We start from the raw sequence: 23,022 nt of genomic DNA, 5'->3' as shown, positions 1-23,022 counted from the left end.
TAGGCATTTTAAAATTAGGTATTAGGGATTTTTTAAAAAATTTGCCTGCAAGGTGACTAGACAAAGTAAAAAACCAATAACAAAAAAATGAAAGATTACATACCTAAGTGCCACCATCTGGATTCCTATTTTTAAGCGTTGCAGTAAAATAGTATTTTTGCCAACAAAACAATAATCTTTTTATATTTATACAATATGCATTCCCTGTTATCCATGTTTATTAAAAGTTTCATTGGTTTATTGACAGGGTGAGCTTCAGAGCTCAGATAAATATATTTGAAGTTTGAATGAAGCTGCTTTAAAGATCTACAACAAAACAGTCAATTTGTAAACTTTACATCCATATTGATGTTACATCATTTGCTTCCATAGTTTCAAAACTCCTTAGAGCAGAATCCTGAAACAAACAAAATAAAATTAATGATATTTCTAAACCAGCACTAGAAAGAAAAAATATACAAACATGTACCAAATTTAAAGTGTGTGTAAATGTATTTCCTTTAAAATAGTCTTACTTACAAATATCAGTCTATTATTTGCAATGTTATTCTGCTCTTTAGATCTGTAGCACATAATTCCAAAGGATTTTCAACTCAACATAGGACAGGAATTAATCAGATCTGTTCCATTTGTTCCAGACATTAATGCTGAGGCAAAGAAGGAGCTAGCACAGATCAACCACAAGAACCATTTCAAAATATATTGACTTAAGTAAGATTTACCGTACTTTTAATTTAAGATTTAAGATCACAAAAAATGGCAGTAATAGACTATCCTAATGCACATACATTTATTTTCTTGTGGATTTTTGCTTTTAGTATATGCTGATACAAGGCCAGATTGCAATGCCCTGGTTACAATGAAGTAATAGCTTGTTCTGCAAGCAGTCCCGTGGTCAATATAAATATTTGTGATGGTTTTATTGTCATTGGGAATACTCACAGAGGGCAAAACTGTGATACCCTTACCCACATTAGGAAATACCTTAGTCCACAAGCAGGTAATTGACCTCAAGGTAGTAGCCCAACCTGACCCACAATCAGTAGGAGATACAGCTTCAGAAATGCAAAATAAGGGGCAAACAAAACAAAACAAAAAAAAACAAACAAACAAAAACCAAACTAAGAAACTAAAAAAAACCAGCCTTTTCTCTTCTTTTGCTTGAAAATAAAGATAGTTTACCAAGAACTGCTATTTAGATATAACTATATTTATATCAAGCCAAGACCTGTGTAATTAGTAATTTATTTATTGTGAACTTCAGCACAGTATTAGTTTAAAAAGGCAATGAAGAATCTTTGGAAAAAGGATTTAACTTGAAGATATGGGTCCAGAATCAAAATTGAAAGAGTCTGGATCACTTAATGATGACCTGTTCTGTCCATTCCCTCTGGGGCAGCTGGCATTGGCCACTGTTAGATGACAGGACACTGGGCTAGCTGGACCTCTGGCCTGACCCAGTATGGCCATTTTTATGTTCTTACGTTTCCTTCATTGGGAATTTTACCTCAGTAAGGCCTGCATAACAACTGAGTAAGGACATGAGGATTTTGGCACTCTTGCGAATAATTCTGTAGTTCTTGCTCGTAAAACTATGAGATGTAGGGAGGCCTCTGTTCACACAGAAGTTGCATTAACATGGACTTTGTATGAAGAATTTCCTAATGCAGATGTTTTGATCTTTTTTGTTCTTTTAGCTCTTGTACAAGTATCCACAGTCACTGTCCATTGCTCCAATGTATGTCTGTTTGGTGTGCAAGAATCTGGCTCAACGATACTAGGGAGTTCAGAATTAATTAACACTCTGGTAAATGATCCGGAGCTTTGTCTGAATTGTGACTGGCACGCCTGACTAGCAGAGGAGGTGTACAGTTGGCTTTAGGTCGCCATGACACTCGATGCTGGGGTCATCTAACCACCACTCTGGTCCCCAGCATAAAATAGAGCAGCCTCAGAAGATCCAAAACATCAATTCTCACTCACAAAAAGCATGGAAGCCAAACCAGCCCTTCAACCACTACCCACCATCTGAAAGAGCAGACAAAGGGAAAAACATGCAATACAGTGGGGCAGAGTTAAGGTTTGTGTGAAAAGTGGGGGGGGGGTCTTCAGCTTTTACAGGGAGTGGGCAGTTAGTACTGGGGCAGAGTTAAGGTTGGTGCTAGACTATTAGAAGACAATTTCCTAACTTTTGTATTCAAATTTTATCATTTAATGTTCTATTAATTATATTTTTAGTATGGAGGGTGTATTTGCAATTTTAACGGTGCTTTAAAAACAATATTAAAGACAATTGCAAATATTTTGTGGAAAACAAGTCCTCTTTTATGTGGAGAGTCTCCTGAGATGTTTGTAGATGTTTTGTCACAAGCTCTGAATATTTATGAATATTTATACATTTTCTTTACAACTTGTAACTTGCAAACATTCACGATTGATTTACTCATGTGCAAACATTTCGTATACTTTCATGTACATTTAATAGAAACACAGGATGGCTATAGTGGATCAGATCAGTGATCCACCTAGCCCACTATCCTGTCTCTCAGAGTGGCCAGCACCAATTGGTTCAGAGGAACGTGCAAGAAGCAACTTTTGCACACCTCTTTCTAAACTGGAGCTGGAGCACAAAGACTGGACCCCATTTTACATTCTTTCTTCATACATAAGTCTCTCCATGCCTCTAATCATTTTAATTTCCCATCTTTAGGCCCCTCTATTTCTGTTATATTTTATTTGAGGTAGGGCGAACAGAACCAAACACTGTATTCACAGTGAGAAAATATATACAATGGCATTATACAATTTCCTGTATTTTTTCTGACCTATTCTTTAGGCATCCAAACATTTTATGCGCTTTTTTGATTCCTGCTGTAGACTGAGCACATGTTTTCACTGAGCTGTCCACAGTGACACCCAGATCTTTTCCCTGAGTGGTTACAGTTAATTCAGAACTCAACCATATGCATGAGTAGTTAAAATTATTCATGCAGATATTTATTGCCTTGTATCAAATGTGAATTTCATTTGCAGTTGTGCTGCCCAGTCTAACCTAAATAATTTTGTGTGGTTTGCACATTTTCATTATAGACAAGATTTATTTTAATTCTGTTCACCCACCTTTTCCAGATCACTAATAAATATATTTAGTATCACCTGTTCTAGTAGGTCTTTGTGGTGTCCCACTGTCAACATATTGCAGGCTGAAAATTAACTATTTATATTAATCTTTGTTCGTCTATTCATAGATTAGATTAATAGATTCATAAATTGTAAAGCCAGCAGGGACCACTCTGACCATCTAGTCTGATCTTCTGTAACACAGGCCATAGGACTTCCCTGAATTAATTCCTGTTTGAACTAGAACATATCTTTTAAACAGCTAGCACAAGTACATCTTGTATTAATCTAGGTGTTTTGCAACTCTCTTCAGTGTTTGTTTCCTGGGATGGGCTACCCAGGAAATCGCAGAGCAGTAAAAGTGAAAATCTGAGTATATCTGAGTATATCTGAGACTCTAAGACTCAGAGACTCTGAGACTCTGAGTTTGCAATAAGAAAATAAGACATACCACAGCTACTAAGTGCAGCCCTTCCTACTATCGCTGTCCATTAGAGAAAGAGCTTCCTAGCATGGTAGTCATTTCACCTCCCAAATAAAATTTTTCTGAAAAAAATATTCTTACCATTATGGACAATAACTCTGTATTTTCTGTCCAAGCAGAGGTCGACCTGCCTTTTCCTGACAATTTTCTGTGCCTCAGGTGGCAATCCCTTCGGGTCCCGGGAGAACACAAAGGAGTAACTATCAGCACAGGTACCATCATCATTTAGTTGGCGGCAGGAGTAATGAAGTGCATAAGTGTCATAATCTGTGTCCACTACCCAATGATCATCATCTGAAAGAAACCATAGGGAAGGAGCAAGGAAGTTATAGAGGTAGGAGGAGACATTCACCTAGAGAGAATTCTGCATTTACTCAATCACAGAAGAATACTACATACTTTAGTATTAATGATGGCAAACGGTCCACAATGGGCCTGATCCTGACAGGTGCTTGGCACCCACAATACTTACTGAAATATTGGAAAGTTCCATGCTTCTGGCACCACACAGGCTCAGTCCCAAGATGTTAGCATCACCACAACATGTGGGATGCATTTAGTCAATTAGATTAAATAAATCAACAAGAGCCAACTGGTCTGAGAAACATGAATTCACCTTTGGCCTCTTTTTGGCAGAAAGCTCTCACTCAGGGAGAAGTGTCATCTTGAAATCATATGCCCCTCTAAAAATCATTCCTGGCTGCTTGACATTCAGTTAACCTGGAAAGAACCTGCCACCTACCTTAGGACGTGTGTCCCTCAGGATCATTCCCAACTGCCATACAGTTTGGGAGTCCACCCTTTAAAAGGTGGGGGGGTAGTCTCAGCCAGCAGACTACTACCAAAACTGGAATTGTGTTGTCTCTGTCACCTCCACAGCGCAGCAGCCATAGCCATTCTGTGGGTGAGTACTTGTGGAACCTGCCTTTATAGCGGATATTGGATTGTATTAATTTTTAAATACATATTATATCTAAAGATAGGTCTGAGCTGCAAACCTTAGACCTGGATGCAAACTTTCCCAATATACAGGAGCATTTGGAGCTAGGGTCTTGGTTCAAGCTTATTTATAACCAAAATAAGGTGGGATGAATATTTCCGGACATTACTTCTCTCACAGAGAAGCAATATGGGTTTTAAAAGCATACCGGTTTTAGTATTAGATTGCAATACTGAATGCATTTTATGGTACCAAGCTAAAAATCTTAGACAGCACCCATATAGTTCTGCCTGTTTGCTTCATTTGTGTGATTTGAATTTAAATCATGGAAAACTTTTGCCCTTACAACCAGACTTCTTTTGCTTATATTTCAGTGACATTACAATCCTTTCACAAGCCGTGTTACAGTATGGAAGGTGCACAAACTGGAAAAATTATTTTGTATTATTTTAAATAATCTGTGCCAATGTAAAGTAAAAGCCCACGAAGTCAGGAGGGTTGCACCAACTTTAATTTTAAATTAACTTGGTAGAAGTTTGGATCTATTTTAGGTGGGAATAACAGCACCGTGGTCATTTTTAATGTAAATGCTGAAGAACATGCATTGCAGCTCTTATCGGGCAGAATAAATCCATGACCTTTTGGACCATGCAAGCCTCAGAAAACTGCAAGTGCTGATTATTTGGTGAGGCTGATTGCTCTGGGGCAAAGGTCAGTCCCATTTGGAAGGTCAACAAGAAAAAAATAAAACCTCTTCTGAGGGAGCTGTGGAGCAGGCAATGGGAGGACAATAAAGGAAAACTCCCATACTGCACAACTCGCCATCCGGATCCATCCATCACCTACACAGCCCACAAGTGTTTCTTCACACAAGGAGACAGATGGGCTCTGGGGCCAGTCCAAGGAACAGAGTTATTTTCCAAAGCAATCTCAGAGGATGTCTCCTGTATTCCCCTCTCAGCCCTATCACCAAAGAAATCATACCCACCACATCACCGTTATGATGAGGGTTTTTCCCAGAGTCTGAGTCCTTTCCCTTTCCCTGCTTCTCTGTTTTTTGCCTCAGCATTAGGGATAATGTCAGAACAGCACTGAACATACTATATTACATTACATGCTCCAGCTCTGGGAATTTTAGTTAAATGTTTCTGCAGCCACAGTAGAGAAATCACAAATACTGTTTTCACCTAAGCCCTATTTACATAGCGATTACTATCACTGAGGTTCTTTACTTTAAATTTCTTGGTAGGGAAGTAGAATTAAAAAAACAATAGATATTCTGAATTTTGAGGAAATTGCCATCACCAGCTTGTATCATGTAGATCAAATATGAAGCTTAAATTACTTGACAACGTTTTAAGTCTGAATTAAAACTAAGAAAATATAACTTTGGAGTCTGTGATGCATTAATGTCACTCATTGTTTTACTGAAACATGGGAGAAATTTAACAACAAAATAAATCTACTTGGGAACTTTCTTTATACTTCATCTCTGCCTAATGGGCCTTATTTTTGTGTGTATAGTGGTGCATATGCTCTGTTAAGGACTGAATACATAATGATTAAAATGGTCAAACACAGGGTAAAGCTGGAGAAAATAAATATGTTCCTGCTGGTCATGCACCAGATTACTCACAGCTCTCCTAGTCACATTACCTTCTGAAAAGCTCTCTTTTCCTACCACAGAAACGCTTTAAGCTGTATTTGTGTGGAAAAAGCATATAATTCTGGTGCCTCTTAGGTTTCTTATAATGTGTATTTGCTAGGCGTATGCAAAGAGATGTATCACAAATCCTAGTGACAATTTGCAGTTAGAATTTCAGATCATTCTCAGCTATTTAGTAGTTAGTGTAACTATTAATGCCTCTCTAACCTCCCTACATCCACAGAAATTAATCTGCAGGAGTTTGGTGTAAGGGGAAGAGCTGTCATCTCCAGTTCCCACACCTCATGGCCTTCTCCTCAGTATTTGGCTTCCATGGAGTTGAAAGAGGTAGTTCTGGGTTCTGCCAGATTCTCCTCCTCCCTCTTCAGGAGGACCAGAGTTTGCAGCAAAGTATAGTACAGTGCTCCCATCTCTGCAGGATGGGGCATCCAGCAATCAGGGAAATCCCTGGGATGTATGTCTCAGCAGTGAGCTGGCAAGAAACTGGACAGCAAGTCAGAGGCAAGTGGCTTTCTGAAGATCCCCTGAGAACTGTGTGTTTTTGGGGTGGAGCCCTCATCTCTTCCAAATTCCACCTTCCCCCAGTAGAGATATTCCATGGAAACGTCTCAAGTGAAGAGTGCTGGAGTTTCTACTCCCTAGGTGGGTTAATCTCACACAGGGAAAACTGGGGCTCAGTATTAATTTGTTGAGAGTTTGTCAAAAAAAAGAGAAAGTCCCTGTATTCACAAAGTATCCACAAAGGCTAAGAGCTGCAAAATCCTCCTCTACCAGGTTGCTGAAGATTAAATCTGAAGTTAGGCTTTTTCAGGAAAATTAACAGTCAAATAAAAAGCAGATCTGAACTAAAAAGAGCTCAGAGTCTTCTCAATCTCCATCTACTCCTTTCATGTGATGATGCTAGTCTATATTATGGGGCTTGGAAGGAAAATAAATGTATGATCTTTGCCACGCAAAGACCTTGACTTCACTAGGATAAACATCAACCAGCTAACACATGTGAAAACTAGGAACTGCCTCGTCCACTCTAGGATTTTACCATGTGACAGTTACCATGTGTTAGCTAACATGGCTAAAAAAATCCCTTATTTTCCCCATGTAGATGCACCAAAAGTGACAAGGGCTATCATGCAGCCCTGAGTCTCCTGCTGCAAAAACACCCCACTACTTATTAGTACTCACTTCCCTTCTGGAGAAAAGAGGCAACACCCCAGTACTTCATCTTGAACTTGGCAGGATCCTCAGTGTCAGTGAAGGAGCCAACCATTTGAGCACAAACATCCCAGTTACTACAAATAGAGTGAGATAAAAAGACACTGAGTTCAAACTGGGCAGCCTGGACTTGGGGTCAGATAGTGATGAACACATGGGTACGAGGAAGGGTTAGAGCAGTGGAGAGCCCAGCAGAAAGTCAGGGCCCTGGGGAACTGGAGTGGGAAGAGAAGGAAGGGTGCCAGGCAACTTACTTGAACAGCTGGACTCTGCCCTTGGCGAAGGCACACATTTGTCCATTCTCATCTATGGTGAACCGGGCTACCACGTTGTCCTGCAGGAACAGTCCCTCAGGGTCTTTTTTGGCCATGGCATACCAGGTGCCATTATACTGCAGGGAGAGGAGAGAGGCTCTGGTTAGGCCTGGGAAGCATGGAAGTCCCAAGTGCAGGGAAGACCATAAAAGCTGGATCTATCTGGACCTTGCAGAACTCTGCTGATCTTTGGCCCCAAGCCCCCAAATCATACCATCAAATTAGAGAATAAATCCAGCTGCTCCCAAGTCACCAAAAACAATTTGGGTACAATGCACCAAGGAGCACAAGCATCACAAAGGTTCAGATTCAGCAGCTGGATCTAGCCAGGTTTTGACCCCAATCCTCTAAGTTCTAATGTTTAAAAAGAGAACAAGGATAGCTTCTCCTGCCGTACAAACCAATTCTATACCTTGCTAGGCTAATACAAATAACTGGAGTAATAACAATGTAACTTGGCACACAGGGGGGCCGAAGTTTTGCAGTGAAACTAGAGCAGCTGAACTTCTCTCTTCTGATAGAGTTTTTGAGTTTGGAATTTTTCAAATAGCTGGATCCAGCAAGCTCAAGTCTCTGGATGGTGGTGGGAGGGGGTTTATGGTGCTGCTGTTCCCATTTGTAGCAAGGGCTAGATCTTTTGCTGCATGATAAGCTGCTGCTTTTCCCCTCTGTTTAGAGCACACCCTTGTTCTTGGTTTAGGCATTTGGGGCTCTGGGCCACAAGCTGCCTGTGCCCAGGTGCCGGATCTAGGTTTTGTGGTGCTCTGCACTGGAGGCCAGGTGTTTGGCACACGAGGAGTGGGCAGACTGGGTCTCTATTTTGATAGTACATTTTGGGCCTTAGGGCAAAATTTGGCAAGATCCAAGGAGAGCCAGCCCCAGAGAGCGGGGAGGGGAGCAGACACCTACGCGAGCCTTGTCGAAGTTCTCTTGGACTCTGATGTTGCTCACTCTGCAGTCCCGCTCCGCTCGGCATCCACAGCCCAGCAGGCCCAGGACCACCAGCAGCAGCCAGGCCAGGAATCTCCCCGCCTGAGCCATCCTACTCCTAAGCAACAGCAAACAGAGACAGACCAAATCATCAGCCGGGGGGGCCCCAAGGCACCTGGAAAGGAGGGGTCCCCAACATACCCAGTGTCCCCAAGATGCTCAGAGGGCCCCCCAAAGCAGCAGTGGGGTCCCCCCAATGACAGTAGAGTACCCCCAGCACATAGGGTGGGTGGTCCCCTAGGCACCCAGAAATGGGGCCCCAAAGCATCTAGAGGGGCCCCCCAGTGCAGATGGTGGGGCGTCCCCACTGCCTCTCTGCAGGAGGGCTGCAGCATCCGAATCATCACACACACACGCGGCGGACGAGAGGCTCCCCCAGCTGGAAACGTGTCTCTTACAGAGCAGCGCCGATCCCCGCCGTCAGCCGGTCTCTAGCCCGAGCGCTCGCACAGGGGAGAGGAGGCGGCCGGAGGGCGCGGGGCTGGGAGCGCTTTATACAGCTCCGGGGTGGGGGTGGGGATCGGCTCTGTCGTAACTTCGCGGGGCGAAAGACTAACAAGGGGAGTGGGGAAACCTGGTCGATTCCAGCTAGGCAAGGGGCCCCTGCGCAGCAGGCTCTTGCGTAACAGCAGCAGAGCAGGCCGGGGTAACCCAGGCGATCTTTAACCCCAGCCCCGGGGAGAAAAGCGTTTACGGTATCACACAACCCAAAAGGCAAGACCCCAAATCAGGGAGGGAGAACGTGAGAGAAGCGAGAGATGTCAGCTGTCCCGGTGTTATATTATTATTATTCTTGAACCACAATATCATTTCCCGCTCCCTCGCTCCAAAGTCCTGCTTCTCCAACCTGCCCAGCGGAGTTACAGCTTGTGGCCTCCTTTGTCCCCCCCAGATGTCCTGTTTCTACCCTTCGAATGCTGGCAGCATCGGGGCCACGTGTGTGAACCTTTCAGCCAGATGGGAACTGTTTATTCCAGAGCCCCAGGCCGGTTGTTGCTGGTGCCTGAGAAGCCAAGCCCAGCTTCCAGATAGCAGGAGCTGTCCCGAGCTACAGCCTGGAAGCCTTTCATAGCCTGCTCCAGAGAGCTGCAGCTGGACACATCTGTTGCCTGGGGGCATTTTTTGGGTTCTGCCTTCGGAGGAGGCAAAAAAGCACCGCTCACTTCAGTCCTAACACCAGCCCGGTGGGGATGCACATGACTGTGAATGTGCTAACGTTTGCACCCACCACTCGGGTCCCTTTCTATGTAAATGATGAGGCAAAGTTCCTTCAATTTCTTTCTTGGCAAACTGTTTTTTGTTATATAAAAGATTATTTTTCTCCTATCCAGGCAAGTGGTGGTGCCTCTTGGTCAATATTTGTTCTGTAGTTTCAACATCTTTCGAAGCATCAGAGAAACCCTGTTAACCATTTTCCAGCTATGTGACTCAGAGCAGGGTAGGAAAAATCATTCGCAGCAGCACCAGGTCACATACTCCCTTCACTTCCGTGTTTTTAAAGAGTAAGGAGCTAAGGGTGTTAATTGAAGCCAGTGTCAAATGTTCATTCATTTCAGAATTTTTTTAAAAAACACTCATTCAAATTCAGAGCTGCTCAACAAGATGGGGGGAAAGTGCTTTGTAAAAGCACATGCTGGACCGAAATAGGGCACCTAGTCCAATAAACATGTCCTTCCCCTAAAGTTTATCGCAACCCTTCAGTTTCCTCTGTCTCCTCATAAAAATATTAAGCTGTGTGATTTAATTTTTTTTTTTTACTATATATCTTCCTTGCCAAGTTCTTCCATATAGTAACTACTAATTTAGTGGAATAGTTTACCTGAATTCTTTGTTTATGCCCCATTTCCTGATTCTCAGGCTGAGATATTTGTTGTTTGGACCCTTTGCACTAAGAGCAATTTATTTTGGTTCTCTTTCTCAGATCTCATCCTAGGTCAGTTCCAAGTTGTCTCTATTGAGAATAAGTTCCAACTCTTGAAGCCATTCCTCATAACAAATATTCTTACAAAGCTATACTACATAAACTTGTTTGTAGTAAGACCACTATAAAGTAGTGCATGTAACACATACAAAGGTGCTGTATATTGTAATGTCGATGAGCAAAAGTTTTCAATTTAGAATGAGATTTTTAGTGATGCCTAAGAACTGTGGACCCATTTAAATTAATGAGAACTGGGGATCCATATCCCCTGGACAGCTTTTAAAACCTCTCCCTTAATTCCTGTTAATACTGGTGCGAGACAGTTATGCACTGCATATAGCTCTAAGCGAGACAGATACACATAGCAGTCTCAGATACATGGGTGCACAACTCCATATAACTGATCTGCTTTGTCCATCTTCTCACAAGATCAATAGTAACATGAAGAGGGTTGTAACTTACTTTATTACCCTTGATAGCCCTATGCTGTTTATTTAATGTCAGATAAAACATGTCTATAATTTCTCTCTGCCACTTTGGTAAGCACTGTTACCAGCCTTTCTCTTGATTCTGACCTCTGTAAAATCTGTATCCTTATTTTTAATCCCAAATCAACTTTCAGGATCAGGTCTGTACCTTTAATATTACACTAATATAATTCTCCTTTGAAAACATTATGACTGGAATTTTCAAAAGAGTCTAAGGGAGTTGGTCACTCAAACCCCATTAAAATTCAATTTTAGTTGAATTTTAGTCTCTAAGGTTAGTCTCTAAGGTGCCACAAGTACTCCTTTTCTTTTTGCGAATACAGACTAACACGGCTGTTACTCTGAAACCTGTCATTAAAATTCAATGAGATTTAGGTACCTAACTTCCTCAGGTTCCCTTGGAAATCCTGTCCTTAGAGTTTATTACATGTTTATTACATGGTTGGGACAGTGGCATTTTTACAGGCAACAGGCCCAATCCAGCTTTTGCTGAGGCTGCCAGAGTATCATCAGGAGCCACTGTCCCGACCACACCCACAGGCAGGATTCAATATTGCAAAGGGAACCGTCTGCAAGTTAATGTTAACTCAGTTAATGATAATTTACCCTAGGTTGACCTGCGAGTTTGATGGGAGGATGGCTACCATCTTTCAGCACTATTCCATCCAGATCCATATATCCAGAGTGTAGCACCTGCAGGTTTTATGTCCCTCCACTCATGGAAGTGGAGGGGAGCATTTCTATTAATTTCAATGAGAATCATGAACACAGACCATGTGAATGGAAGTGAATGGCTTATAGATTCCTGGAAAAGCTTAGGAGGAAGAAAAAACATTCTTAAAGCTCCAATATGATGTAAACAAAAGAGCTATTTATAAAACTCAGCATACATTTACAAAATTTATCGCAGATCAATATGAGTCGGTAGTCAAACTTGTGCTGTTTCACTAGCTGATCCTTAAATTTTGACAGCATATTGTGAAAAGTATGGACGTTTTGAAACCAGTATGTATTTCTTTCAGATGCATTTTACTGATGAAAAAAAGTATTCTAACTTTAAGGTTAATAAAGAGGGAAAAAAAGAGAATTTCTGTCACTGATTTTCCATTACAATGCTTTCCCCATGAATAGCCTGTAAAAGTAATTAATATTTTCCATAATGATAGTATCTATATTTTCCATAATGACAGTGACAGTCATTTCTAACACTGCAACATTTAAGTTTAAATACTGAAAGACTAGAATTTTATTTATGGCAATATAGTAAGATTTTAGTTCTTAGGAGAAAAGTTGGCGCAAAGTATTGGCAATAGGATATAGAGCATTTAGTTTAAGTCTTGTCCAGCTTGATACAGGTAGAAAGACTTTTTGTTCCCATCTTCTGGTTCTTTGTTGGCTTGTTATTATTTATTTCTAGGGCCTCATTCACAAGTAGCAGTGTGCAGGGCACTATCTTCTGAGATCAGGTCATTTCTAACAAGATACAACAAATGGCATGAAATGAACCAGTGATCTCAGTGTATTTTGTAGGACACAAACATCCACATCACTGTCACAATTGCCCCACTCCCTCCAGGTGACAGCAGTTAAAGCATAGAGCCAAGGATACAATGGGCTGGAAAATGTTAGCACTTGCACTATTCCTGCCTGTGTATTTGTTTTGTAGTTAAAGGACTTAACAGCTTCCAAAAATGACAACCTGACTTTTTGCTTGAGCACTAATTTCACCTCAGAGTCTTCAAAAAGAGTAATTAAAATAATTTGTTTTTTAAAATGTTAACTGCATTTTCAGCAGCAAAGTGGTCTCCCTTATAAAGATTGTGATTCTGTGCTCACAAATTTCTCTTCTAGATTCCTTGAGAGAAAAAGGGTTTGTGTCTAGTTGTAAGTCTGCTTTTAATGGGCTCTCCCATCTCCTTCCTAGATTTTCTTCTGAGCAGACAGGAAGCAAACTTGAGATAATTCATTTACAATAATATTTTTTCCTTCTGAACATTAAACACATCGCCCAAATCCATCTGTCATGGTTTATTCGTCATGCTATGACAGTTAATTTTCCCTTAGTATATGGAATACAGTGCTATTTATATTGATGACAATGGAATTTTCAGGGTGGGATAAATAAAATATGCCACATATTGTCAATTAAGTGGAAAGAGAGGCTTTCATATGCTTTTGTTTTTATTTCTTTGTCTTCTACTTCAGCATTTTGCTTCCTGGGCAAGTCCTTAGAACCTGTCTAGAAACCCCCAGGATCTCTCCAGTTCCCATTTACTCCCTACACACTCAAAAATTCCAATCTCACACGCATTGTTCGTGCAGCAAATGAGATAGAGAGATGCGTCTAGTGCCAGACAATGTCTCTTCTGAGTTGGTCAGATGCACTCTCTCCCACCACAGACTCAGTATGTTGCTTGTGCAGTACAACCAGACCCTGCCACTCTGGAGCAAGGGACCAAACTCAAGACTCAGACTTGGATGCTCTATGTGCAGAAATATTATGCTTGTGCTAGGCCATGAGACTGGCCTTTTCACAGTCAGTATTAATTTTCCCCTGGTCTATGTTTATATAAGGATCCACAGCTGCATTAAGCGAAGATAAAATATGAAAAGAGCTATGTGCTTTTTTTTCTAAGAGGTCAGATGCAGATGAATTTAAAACAGAGTTTAAATTACATTTAAAACAAAGTTACATAACTGTATGGGAGTTCTCCAAGGAATAGGGTGTCCAGATAGCAAATGTGAAAAATCGGGACAGGTTTGGGGTAATAGGAGCCGATGTAAGAAAAAGACCCCAAAATTGGGACTGTCCCTATAAAATCGGGACATCTGGTCACCCTATCAAGGAACAAAGCCAGAGCTGCAGGCACTCTTCTTTCAGAGACCACTAGCTCATCCTAGTCCTAAGGGGCACCGTCCTGCAGAAGAGACGTAAATGCAGATTCTGCAGACCAAAGATCTTCACAAGAGTGGGACTTTAATCCCAGAGTCCTGGCCAAATACCAACTTGGGGAACTCCATTCCAATTACCTACCGTTTCCCTGCAGCTTCACAGACAGGGTAGTCCTCTCCTCATGGTACCTAAATTGTTCCGTAGCATTAGTCCACGCTTGGTATTAAACAGCAAATACATTTAATCCCAGAAGTGGCTGTGTTTCAGCGGAGGTGTGGGCGGGGTTTGACCATTCTCACGTGTAGTTTGCATACCTGTTAAGTTTGTGAAAGTGCTTTGGGATGTTTCAGAATAAAAGGTGCTGTATATGTGGTAAGTTATAGTTTATTATTGTATTGTTGTTATTGTTTTGAATTGAAAAAAAAATATTAAACCCAGGAAAGGCAAAACCAAGGAAAATGAGGGTACCATATGGGATGCAATGTCAGCAATTCAAAGTGAAGAATGTTTCCAAATGTGTTAAATCTGGTTTACCATTGTTTAGCTATATGTGGCTTATCCATGAGACAGACAAAAGGAATTGCTAGCATCACAAACCCCCAGCATTTAATTCCTTTCCCTGACTGGCAGAGCCGCTCAGGGAATGGAGGTGGGGCTTGGCAGCTCTAAACAGGCTGATTGACAAAAAGCAAGATTTGCTTTTACATAATTAAATGTGGAAAACAACCAAATCAAGGTTTATCATTAGAATACTTGGTTGCTTTTTAGCATTTTCCTGCATAGCTGAGTCAATTGTTTCCATCTATAATCATCATTTCAAAAGCAATGTTTCATCATACTTTTCCTGTTCTGATCCAAATTGACTAAATAATAATATGATGCTGCACTTTTACAGCACCTTCTAGGTGAGGAGATTGATGCACTTAACAAACATTAATGAATAAAAACTCACCAACCTTTGGGTGAAATCTTGGCCCATTGATGTAAATGATAAAATTCCCATTGACTGCAATTGGGCCAGGATTTTACCCCAAATCATTAGAAGAACGGTATTATTATTATTCCTAGTTTATAGAGTTGATAGTATCTCAATCATGTCAAGAACGAGGGGCTGATGCTGCAATCCTTACTTGTGCAAATAATCCTTATTCACTGAAGCCAAAGGGATTACCTATGTGCAGACTACTCGCATGTGTGTAGTCGTTGCAGAATCGGGCCCATAAGTGTTGGCCTAATGGCATTACTCTGGATTTACACTCATGTATCTGAAAGGAAAATTTGGCTCCCCATGTGCAGTTTACATCACTGTTCACATCATTGATGAATAGCTTATGGTTATCCTTTTGGCAGCCCAAGCAACAGGATTGTATACTGGCATTTAAGAGTGCCACAGCATCATGAACTCTAGCAGAGATGCCCTGTACCCGCTGGTTGAGGCCCGGGGGGGGGGGGGGTCAGCAGAGTGACCAGCGGCTTCAGCAGAAGTCACTGTGCATGCTCAGTCCATGTGACTCATAGGATCTGAATCCACTTCAGTAGATAGGGTAGCATTTACTGTGACAAACAAATTCATATTCAAACCAGAGACAGTTACCCTCAGCAACCACTGACGAGTAACATCAGTAAGTGTCTGGACAAATCAAGGATCAGCTTCTTCCTGCAAACCCTTTCTGTCCTCTGCTTGCCAATGGATTTCCATCTATTGCACTATAAGTAAGCACAGACATATTCAGTGTGTGAAACTGTCACCAAGGCATAATGTCCTGTCAAGAGAATATCAAACAGCAGCTCAGAAGTGCTGGCAGGTGAATTCTTCCTGATAGAAAGAGAAGTTGTATCAGTGAGTACTTTTGCTGCTTATTAAATCATTGTCATTCAATTTTCTCATAATACTTTCTAGGGGGAGCTTTGCCATTAGCACTCTAGTTAACTGACTAGTTTAAACTCTATTTTTAGCAGTTCAATGTGAGACAGAAAGAGATGAACCAGGTAAGTTTATTTGCCTATTGTTTTAAAATCATAATGTGCATTACATGTCATAAAGCTGATCAAGAGATTTATTATAGATTTTAAATGCTTATTAGATTAGATAAACATGCATTCATGCAATTTGTCAGAGAAGAACTAGAAAGAGAGAGAGAGAGAGAGAGATTAGATAAAAAAAGGTAGCAATAAATAGATGTTTTACAAACTGTTAATCACTCTTTTTTTTAACCTGGAGTTTAAGACCACATGGCAAACTTTTAGATGCATATTTTGTTAACATTATAATCATTATAATTGTTCTTTTTGTACCATGCAATTCTTTGGAGATACTCCTCTAACAAAAACTTTTATACATGGTACCTGTCATGTGAATTTTAGCTCTTGTAAAATGTTTTGCAAACATTAGCTACTTAGCTGTTGTAGCATTCCTGTCAAAGAGGGAAATAGCATCATCCTCATTTTGCAGATGGGGAAACACACAGAAATGTTAAGGCCCAGATTTTAAAAAGTATTTAGCATTGAGCATTGCAACACCTGACTGATTTAGGAGCATAAATCTCACTTTCAAAAAGGGATTTAGCTATTTAGGAGCCTTCATTGATTGTCAATGGGATTTAGGCTCCCAAGAACCTAAATCACTTTAAAATGAGATTTAGGCACCTAAACCAGTTAGGTATAATGCCGAGTGCAGCAATGGCTAAATACCTTTAAAAATCAAGGCCCGAGTGTCAGTGCCAGGATTACAATGCTGGTGTCCTTTGCTGTCAGGCACATGCTTTGTCCATACACTAATTTGCAATACATGATATTGAGTAACCCTCACTAGTGAGCAAAGGCTACATTGCACCAAAGCCATCTCAGTTGTAGGCAGCCAGCTGGGGGAAAGTCTGAGCAGCTGCTAGTGCTGCCAGTGGCAACCAAGCAACACCTTTAACCTACAGCAGCAAATTATTCTAGTGTCTCCCCCACAAAAACTGAGGGGACCTACAGCCATTGGTTTGACGGGTCTCCAAAGGTAGACAATAGTGGTAGAAGGGAACCATGAATAACCTGTAACCTTCTGGAAAACTCTAACTGATCTTTTATTTTTTTTACATTTTGTAAGGGAAAGGGCTAAATTTTTACTTTAAAAAGAAAAATGAAACCTGACATTAGCCTGTGCATTGTTAGGCCCTGAAAGTGTGGAGGACAAGTGGCACCAGGCTTTGTAGGCTCCAAAAGTTAGCACTGATAGGGACACAGGCCTGATAGGCATAATTGCACCATGTAAGAGGTTTGTCGTTATTATGTCAAGTGTCATGAGTAAAATCCTTATTTTTTAATATTAATTCTTTGATTATAAGATGATTAAAATCCATCAGATAAATTACTCTATGTGTAGAATCCTGGGGATTAGATACAAAAATGATCATTAGCTTCATTTTATCCAGCCCCCTGCTGGTGCCCTAGTGTCCCTCCAGGATATTCTTGAATAATTTGTCCAAGACAGTTTTCTATTATTCAAGTGATTGGAATGCCATGACTTAGTTTGGGAGGTAATTCTGCAGTCCACTAGACCTCACACTTAGGAAATTATTCCTTTTTCCGAGCCTAAACTTTCCTTTGTTTAATATTATGCCATTCCATTACTCTTAGTTATGCTGCCTTGGATTGCCTTAAAAATTCCATTCCCACTTTTGTATTTAAACCTTCACATACTTGTAGATGGTTTTCATATCCCTCCCATGTTCATTTAGGCAAACAATGCAAATTTATCTCTTGTAAGTCAATTCTCCTAGCTTCTTAACAATTTTCCCTCTGAATTATTCCAATTCATAGACATCTTTCTAGCATCAAGGTGCCAAGAATTCAAACATAGCATTATAAGGGTGATCTCACCAAAGCAATGTAGATAGATTATTAATATTATGCCACTGGTCCATGCCATGATATGTCTCTATATGTAGCACAAAAGTACTTTTTTTTTTCTGCCAAAGAACAGTGCAACTTCATTTCTAACTTGCTGTCCATGATCATACCTACGTCTTCTTCAGCATTAGTACTTTCCATATACTTTCCTTTAATTGAATATCTATGTTTTGGATAATTCTTATCTAGATGCACTATTTTGCATTTTTCTGGGGTGAATCTCATTTTATTATATCTTGCCCATATTTGTAACCTCTGTAGGCCCCTTTGTATTTGTGTCCTCACTTGTGTTCACAAAGCCTGTCCATTAAGTATCAAGCGCAAATTCAATTAATGTGCTATCTATCTTTTGTTCTCGATTATTAATAACATTACATAAAACCAGGGTTAGCACAGATTCTTCTGGCACCTCACTGGACATCTTTTCCCCACTCAGTACATTACCATTTATCATTGTCCATTGTTTACAGACAGTCAGTATTGAAGTCCATACAACAACACTTGTATAATAGCTACTCCATCTACTTCTTTTCATTCAGTGATTTCTTGCCTTTTAGCTTTCCCTAATTATGTTTGTTAGAAGGATTATAAATATATATCTATTGAAAAGTGAAGCCAACATTTTTTGCTACATTATTTATTTTCTTATTGTGTTGATGCTTTCCCAAATATATTCTAAAGTTATACAAATTTTAGAAATCTTGTGATATTGGGTTGCACTAGTATTCTGCCCAAATTGTTACTAAACATTTTAAAAAAATTATAAACATTTTATAAAAATTATATATAAATATCATGGATTAATCATATCAACCTAATATATCCAGACAGAGGCCACAAAAATCCAGATATTGGAATTTTTGCAATTAAAGTGAACACGTTACCTCTATGTTTGTTTTGAAAATCTTAGATGATTTAACTGTATTAACTACTGTCAACATGGAGATATACCACACTCAGACATAAACACTGAGCTGAATGGGAAACCGTGTAAATACCTTTGGCATTTATATGCTACTTGAATCTATTTAAATAACCACATCTGTCAGTTATCCGTCTTAGGAATTTCCATGGACTGTAAGAGCTCAGGACTAGCATACAACTAAGAACTATGCCATAAATAGTTTTATGTGATGTAGTAACTGCAGACGTCAAAGGTAGGCTACGTCATACATGTTAAAATAACAAACTACGTATATGTCAGAATTACTTTGAAATAGCAACACTGTCAATGCCAAGCACGTGTACTAGTTTTTCTGTTCACGTTGCACTGAAAATGATTATGCTGAGTGAACTTCTAATGTTAAATCTCTCTGTATAATAGTGTGAACATTTAAATCTCATATTCACTAAAAATGTGTTCTTTACTGACACCTATTAGGAAACTTAACAGTAAAATCCTATATTAGGAGATCTGAGTACTGGGAACACCTGCAGATTTTTTTAGGTATAACTTCTCGTAGGACTGTATTACTAAGAAAAAAATGTTTTAAAACTGTAGAACTGAGAGAAGGACTGGGGGATCTGTAAGAGAACCCAGATGCTTTATTGGGGTGTGATGAATTTAATGCATATAGTTACAGTGAAGTCCTGGGGTCCTAAACGTTGAAGCAGTTTAATTTACAGATCACAAAAAAGAAGTACAAGGAGCACAAAAAGCATCATTAGGTTGGTGTTTTCCTAGTTATAAATCACTGACTTCAGAAAACAAGTAACAATGGCACAAATAAAACAGGTCTTAATAAAGCAGTTAAGTAACCTAAGCACCAATAAAGAGCTTTTACTTTGATGCTATCTCTTTCTGTATATTTTCACAAACACTTAGCACAAAAAATTGCAGGTGCCAAAGTGAATTTAATAAAGAAGATCCTTTGCAGTTATCAAATAATTTAAAGAAAGGTCAACCTAAGGTCAACCAAATTGCAGCTGAAATGAAGGATGGTCTGAACCTGTGATTTCATGCAACAAACATGATTCATTATTTGTAGATAAGCACATGCCTTCCTCTGTAGCATGGGGGGCACGGGTCACTTGCTGGAGGATTCTCTGCTCCTTGAAGTCTTTAAACTACGATTTGAGGACTTCAATAGCACAGATATAGGTGTGGTTTTTTTTGTAGGAGTGGTGGGTGAAATTCTGTAGCCTGTGTTGTGCAGGAGGTCAGACTAGATGATCATAATGGTCCCTTCTGACCTAAATATCTATGAATCTATGAATCTATGTATGCCATAGAATTTAGCAGAATTACACTAAGCCAATTTAGCTGTTATCTGCTTAAAAAATGGGGACACAAGATACTAGAGTTAATTGTAAACTGTCACAGCTAAGGAAAACAATCAACTACTAAAAAATGACACCCTATAAAATTAGTCTAAAAGGAAGCTAAAAGATTTGAAGTCTTTTTCTTAGACAATTAAAAAGCACGCAAGTCCTGTCACATCTCCTATAATAAAAACCATAGCACAATATTCAAGGAGCCTGACAGCCCCAGAAAGCAAACAATAATAAGATCACAAATAAATCAGTTTTCAGAGTAGCAGCCATGTTAGTCTGTATTCGCAAAAAGAAAAGGAGTACTTGTGGCATCTTAGAGACTAACAAATTTATTTGAGCATAAGCTCAGCTGTAGCTCATGAAAGCTTATACTCAAATAAATTTGTTAGTCTCTAAGGTGCCACAAGCACTCCTGTTCTTTTTGCAAATAAATCAGGGTTATCAAAAGCAGACCAAAAATCTAAGCTCAAACCCCACTTTGGTGGATAACACTGTGATTGAATCTCCTATATATTGTGTAAAAATATATTCTATACAGGAATAGCAACAACATGGGACTGTCAATGGTGCAGGAAATATACTCAACTACTACTGCTAAAATGTTTGATCTTCTAGGCTTTAGCAGCCTCAAACCCACATCACCTACCCACCCATCATCCCCCCCCCAAAAAACAAAAACAAAACAAACAAAAAAACCAGGGACAGTCACCAGGATGATGAACTTTCTTAAACACAAATGGATGAGGCAGGAGATTTACACTGAAAAAATATTAAAATAAAGAGCTTTGATATGGACTGATATTGGAAACATGCTGTAGCATATAGAAACAGTAATGTCATAGGTGAAAAGGAGGATTGGGCACCCTTTTAGTTCACAGCAACCTGACTGGACAGTGTCAGCTGCACAGCTGATAATCTGTGAAATGGTGTTCTTTAACACTAAGTATTTGCCTACTTTGTTTTTAAACAGGACTATGGTGGTTTTACCACGGGCATTCTTTTAAGTTTACCAGCCAATGTTAATTTGTTGCTTCACATCCCTCTGCATTGGTTTTTAACAATACAGTACAGAGTGGCTATATACAGTATTAAAGTTATATACAATATAAAAATGGGTGTCTATCAAGTTTCTTATTCATACCACCAATCGTTAATGCCCTGTGTTGTTTGTTTGTCTGTTTTTGGGAGGGAAAAGAGTAGTCATTCCTTCCCCTAAGAAACAGAAAAAAAAAGCTCAGTGTGATTATAATTAACAAAACATACTGCTACTGCATAGCTTTGATTCTTATACTGTATGGAATATTGGAGCCCAATTTATTGTGCGCTAATGAGTCTGTTAATTGTGCCAACACAAAGGGGTCTACATAGACATTTTACTATACCAACACATACTGTAGCACTGGCTGTTAGGCAGCCTTGTCTGCCTTCAGTTTTGCTTCTGTAGCCTGGACATAGGTGGCTGCATTTTCTCAGAATTAATGAGATAATGCCATTGTACACAACTAATCTTGGCGACGCTGGTTTCTCATAGTTAATAAAGGGGAATGTTTTTTTCTTGAAGGTATGAACTAGAACAGGCTGGAGAGTTTATAATACCCTAAGAATCACTATATAGAAAGTCCCTGCGTTGGTAGAAAAATATGATAGAAAAAGATTAGAAAATACAACACAAAGCTTGTTTTTCGTCATCCCCCCGCTTTGGTTTACTAGTGCAGTTCTTTATCATTCTCTCTTTTAAAAAGTAGCATAATGTATGTGGAAATATAAAAAATACGCTATGAATAAATGCCTCTCTCTAGAAACAAACATTAAATGTCTGTCAGGTTGCTTTCACGCATTCTGATCATATTATGAAACAATTGTGTAAGAACATAGAAAGATGACTACTTCTTATGCTGACCCTGCTCCTGTGCCTACTGGGTATGGGACAGGAACTATGTTAATTGTGTTGATCACTGATCTCTTTTTGGTGGGACAAAGATCAGGGGCCAGAGCTATTTTGATGTAGGGGCTTTGCACCATGCTGCCATAAAGTCAACATAACCAGCTCAGGGTGTAAAGGAGATGCTCCAGCGCCACAAATCCAACACAAGGTCATTTATGCCATTCACCATGCTGCTGATGTAATAAAGAAAAAGGAGCATGGCTAGAGGAAAGGGGGAAGGGTTGCCAGGATGCCTGTGTGCTACGCTGATCCTCAGCTGCATTTATGCGCCTTTGTGGCTATTGCAGTTTGGCATAAACTAGAGCAGTTGTCAGGTTGCTTTAACACAGGGCAGGAGGAACAGCATGTGCCAGAACAGAGAAGCAAGTATAAAGATAAGCTTTAAGCCATGTTTGCGCACCAACCCTTGACTTGTTCTCTGGGCAATTTGGCTGCACCAGAGGATCTGTCCCCAGATGTCTATGCTGATTCTTTTAGATCTGTCAGTTGCCTTTAGAACAGTTAACACATGTTGGCGTTAACACATCTGTGGCTCCTGGCAGGGATAAACAGTGTTTACTTTGGTGTCTCTGTTCTTTTCACATTGAGAAGATCCAAAGTGTAGGACTGGTCAATTCCATGGGCCGCTCTTGTGGAGTTCTGCAGGGTTCTATTTTGTCATCCCTTCCTCACTGTGTATGTTGAGGTTACAAGAGGAGTTTGGTTTGGGTCACAGTCCCATTAGTATGTTGATTGAATTTAACTCTACACTGTTCAGTGGACAAAAACAGTTTATAGCCATTCCGTTTTCCCAGCCTACTTCTACATTGGGATTTTTTCCCCTAAAATTTTCCACAATTGCTACCATCATTCCAACTCCACTGGTACTGGCAATAGTGAGA

At 40.0% G+C, this 23,022-nt stretch overlaps 1 protein-coding gene across 1 annotated transcript; it reads right to left on the bottom strand.

Annotated features, from left to right (window-relative positions):
• Nucleotides 1-234: 234 nt before the first annotated feature.
• RBP4 (retinol binding protein 4) lies at nucleotides 235-9,151 on the bottom strand. Its single transcript, XM_073354938.1, has 6 exons — nucleotides 9,125-9,151; nucleotides 8,646-8,784; nucleotides 7,677-7,813; nucleotides 7,393-7,499; nucleotides 3,686-3,898; nucleotides 235-397 (listed from the first exon to the last, which is right to left on the bottom strand). The coding sequence occupies exons 2-6, from the start codon at nucleotides 8,775-8,777 to the stop codon at nucleotides 375-377; spliced, it is 612 nt and encodes a 203-aa protein (XP_073211039.1). The 5' UTR covers nucleotides 8,778-8,784; nucleotides 9,125-9,151; the 3' UTR covers nucleotides 235-374.
• Between the last annotated feature and the right edge of the window lie 13,871 nt (nucleotides 9,152-23,022).

This window comes from Lepidochelys kempii, chromosome 7, assembly GCF_965140265.1.
Source record: "Lepidochelys kempii isolate rLepKem1 chromosome 7, rLepKem1.hap2, whole genome shotgun sequence".
Classification (NCBI taxonomy): domain Eukaryota; kingdom Metazoa; phylum Chordata; order Testudines; family Cheloniidae; genus Lepidochelys; species Lepidochelys kempii.
The sequence above is the reverse complement of the archived record's forward strand: the minus strand, read 5'-3'. Positions and strand labels throughout refer to the sequence as shown.